Here is a 3,239-nt window from a genome sequence, read left to right on the forward strand (position 1 = left end):
GCATCGTCGGCAAGTTCTTCCCCGGTGCGCCAAACCCCTTATCGTGACTTCCCGTCCTCTCCTCGTCCGCGAGGGGGAGGAAGCCGATGCAGTCGACGGAGTCCTCCTCCTCCCCACTGCTGATTGCTGTAGTTCAGTTCATCTGCAGTCCGGTTGTTGATTTTTCTTGATTTTTGTTGGTCTGTCCAGATGAGCGCGATGAAGGCCGCCAACAAGGAGATGAGCTCAAGGGGGTGATGTAGACCACCATCAAGATCGAGGGCATCGATGTTCATTTTGCTCCTCCCCATTTTTAGCTTTGCCGTCGCTGCTGCCGAATTCGTGCTGTCGTCTATGGCCTGTCAGATTTTGTTTTCGTACAGTCTGAATATTTCAGTGTCGGTGGGGGATACGTAGGATGCATCCCTTGAATTCGAGTTCCGTTTTTCTTCGGCTTTGACAAGGCGTACAATATGTTGGGGAGTGGTGGTAGTTTTGGAATTGGGAATACAAACTTTAGAGCCCATCTTGCTTCCTCGTGTTCAAGCATAGTAGCATATGCATGTTCATTTGTGATTCCTATACATCAAGAAATGACCAAAAAATGAAATAAGATTTATTTTGACATAGCGTAGCTCATTTATCAACTGGTTTCCATGCATCAAGGAGTTAAGGATGACATTTTGGTGCAGCGTGGTTACAGGAGAGCGCAAATGAGAACAAATCATGTTGTTACCAGGAGCTCTCAGTATCCATTCGGATATGCGCCTAGCATGGTTTCGCACGCCATTTCGATGTCTCACAGATTTATGCATACCAAAACCTCTGAGAATGCATTTGGCTATTAGTTGTGAATTCTCATGGCGCCGCTTGCCGTCGTGTTTCAGTTTTTGACCAACTAAAAGGTTTCAGTCCTTATTACTGTAATCATACAGTCATGTTAAATTTTGGGCCTGTGAGACGTGAGGTGAAGCCAACTAAGACAACCTTCAAATCCCCCTCTTATTTGAATGACATATTCTCTTGAGCTGTCTTTCTCACAGAGAATATATCTGCTGATTTACAATCCTGCAATCCAAGTGAAGAAGAAACTGAAAAGTGATTTAATCAGTACCAAGTCAAAACAAGTTCAGGTAGCAGCTGATTTTTTGTTTTGCTAGTTTTTGAACATGGATGCTGACAATCTGATTTCATTTTATGAACATGGATGCTGACCATTCTCGGCGCGTGCTCCACGATCGGGCTTGGTGGCTCTTAATCTCATCGCGGTTGCTGAATTTGTTTTGAGAAAAATGGGTCGTGGTTTTGTTTCTGTTTTGCAAGCAGTAGTTGTGCTTCGTTTTCCTGATGGTTGAATCGCTTCGTTTCAGTAGATGTAGTCACTGATCTCAACAGTTTACTTTTTCATGTTGTGCTTCTCTAGTTGTTTGAATGTGTGTGCAGCCTACTATGGTACTACTACTTGCTTGAATATGGAGCTGGTGACGGACGCCAACTTCGACTGCTCCGGCACCGGGTTCTCGCTGCAGGCCATGGACTCCTCTCGCGTCACGCTCGTCGCCCTCCTCCTCCGCTCCGAGGGCTTCGAGCACTACCGCTGCGACCGCAACGTCTCCATGGGCATGAACCTCGGCAACATGGCCAAGATGCTCTGCTGCGCCGGTAGCAACGACATCATCACAATCAAGGCCGACGACGGCTCCGACATCGTCACCTTCATGTTCGAGTCGTCAAGTAAGCGACCCCCCCCCCCCGCTCGATCTATTTTGTCCCCTTTGCTCCTTGTGGTTACGTCGGTGACCCCGATCTGGATGGATGGATGGATGGACAGATCAGGATAAGATTGCCGACTTCGAGATGAAGCACATGGACATCGACAGCGAGCACCTCGGCATCCCCGACTCGGAGTACCAGGCCATCAAGTACTACCACATTGTGAACCCTCCTGATCAACAGAGGAAATTGCTGCATTTCAAATTTGCATCAGTGTGGTTCTTCTTGGATAGAACATTCAGAACTAAATAATGCTAATAGATACAGTATGTATAATTTGCGGTGTATTATAGACACTTCTACTCTTCTGATAGATATTCATTCCAGGCTGATGCACACTATTGAGTCAATGTTTCATACTGAAAGTTCACAGTGGGTTCCTGCTTGTGATTATGTCATTAAGGCCTTACATACTGAAAGTTTAATGTTTTCACAGTGATCCTTCTTTTTAGAGAAAGGCAATGGCCTCTAGTGAACTGAAGATAGGAAAAGTGATATGTGAATGCACTTTGAACTAGCTATCTAAGTAGCATAGTCGGTGGTAATTAAGGGTTTTGGTGCAACTGCTTAGAGATATGTTCTCTGCATTCCAGCTATCTTTGAGATGTGATGTGATGTTATTGTTATTTATGTTAGGATATTCACATAGTTTTTGTTACTCTGAACTTTTTTTGACAGAGACGCCTATTAATATTGCTTAATTGTTTACTAAGATTTCACACTTCCTTCAATAATTCTCCCAATGTACATTGACCTTCCTTCTCTGCCTTTTTCAGATATGTCAGCATGTCTTTCCTGCGTGCAACTCGAACCATTTCTGTCAGCATGTCTCCCCTCCTATTCCACGAGTGTGTTTGTTTGACTCTTGTGTTTCTCTGTTCGTCTGATGATCGCTTCCTCGCAACTGATGTGACTTATGATCAGATTCTGTTGTCCTCAGCCAACCAGGACCTTCAGCCCGTGCTTGCGGCCAAGAGGCATATCCTTGCTCTAAACATGAAAGATCTTGCGAATCCCAATATAATGAATGTAAGCACCTCCGCAGTTTCGTCGGCCTCCTCACGCTGGAAGCACCATCTTTTGTTGAAACTTTTACCATGTGGTTCTTTTGAGATTTAATCTTGTTATCATACAGAATGATATTTGGTGCTGATGCTGATACTCACAAGATCATGTTTACACAATTATGCAGATGTAGCTTGATCATTTTCAATCATGTAAGCAAGATTGTATCTCATTAAACGCACATAGCAGCAACTCTAATTATCAGGTTAGCTAACTGTTACTGTCATGTTTATTCATTTTCCTTTATGTAAACCTCACAGAATATCTTCTGTATCATACTGAAACCATCAATTAGATGATGTGCTCTGAAACTTTTGTACAACTTTGAGAGCGGGGTTCATTTACCTAATTAGTAATTATACGAGTAACTCGTCACTAGACGCCTAGACCACTTCTGAAATTCTATATTCTGTGCTGGTAGA

At 43.8% G+C, this 3,239-nt stretch overlaps 1 protein-coding gene across 1 annotated transcript; it reads left to right on the top strand.

The window, feature by feature from the left end:
- The first annotated feature begins 1,223 nt into the window (after positions 1-1,223).
- LOC123425679 (proliferating cell nuclear antigen-like) lies at positions 1,224-2,905 on the top strand. The gene is made up of 5 exons (XM_045109386.1): positions 1,224-1,713; positions 1,811-1,970; positions 2,080-2,138; positions 2,693-2,781; positions 2,888-2,905. Exons 1-5 carry the CDS (start codon positions 1,386-1,388, stop codon positions 2,903-2,905), a joined length of 654 nt encoding a protein of 217 aa, XP_044965321.1. The 5' UTR covers positions 1,224-1,385.
- Positions 2,906-3,239: the final 334 nt, after the last annotated feature.

The sequence above is a fragment of the Hordeum vulgare genome, chromosome 2H, assembly GCF_904849725.1.
Source record: "Hordeum vulgare subsp. vulgare chromosome 2H, MorexV3_pseudomolecules_assembly, whole genome shotgun sequence".
NCBI lineage: Eukaryota > Viridiplantae > Streptophyta > Magnoliopsida > Poales > Poaceae > Hordeum > Hordeum vulgare.

Excerpts from the sequence above, each read along its gene's own strand:
- LOC123425679 (XM_045109386.1), top strand. The coding sequence starts at position 1,386 with ATGTTGTGCTTCTCTAGTTGTTTGAATGTGTGTGCAGCCTACTATGGT. Across the intron at positions 1,714-1,810 it reads CTTCATGTTCGAGTCGTCAA|ATCAGGATAAGATTGCCGAC; the intron begins GTAAGCGACCCC and ends ATGGATGGACAG. Across the intron at positions 1,971-2,079 it reads TTCAAATTTGCATCAGTGTG|GCTGATGCACACTATTGAGT; the intron begins GTTCTTCTTGGA and ends TATTCATTCCAG.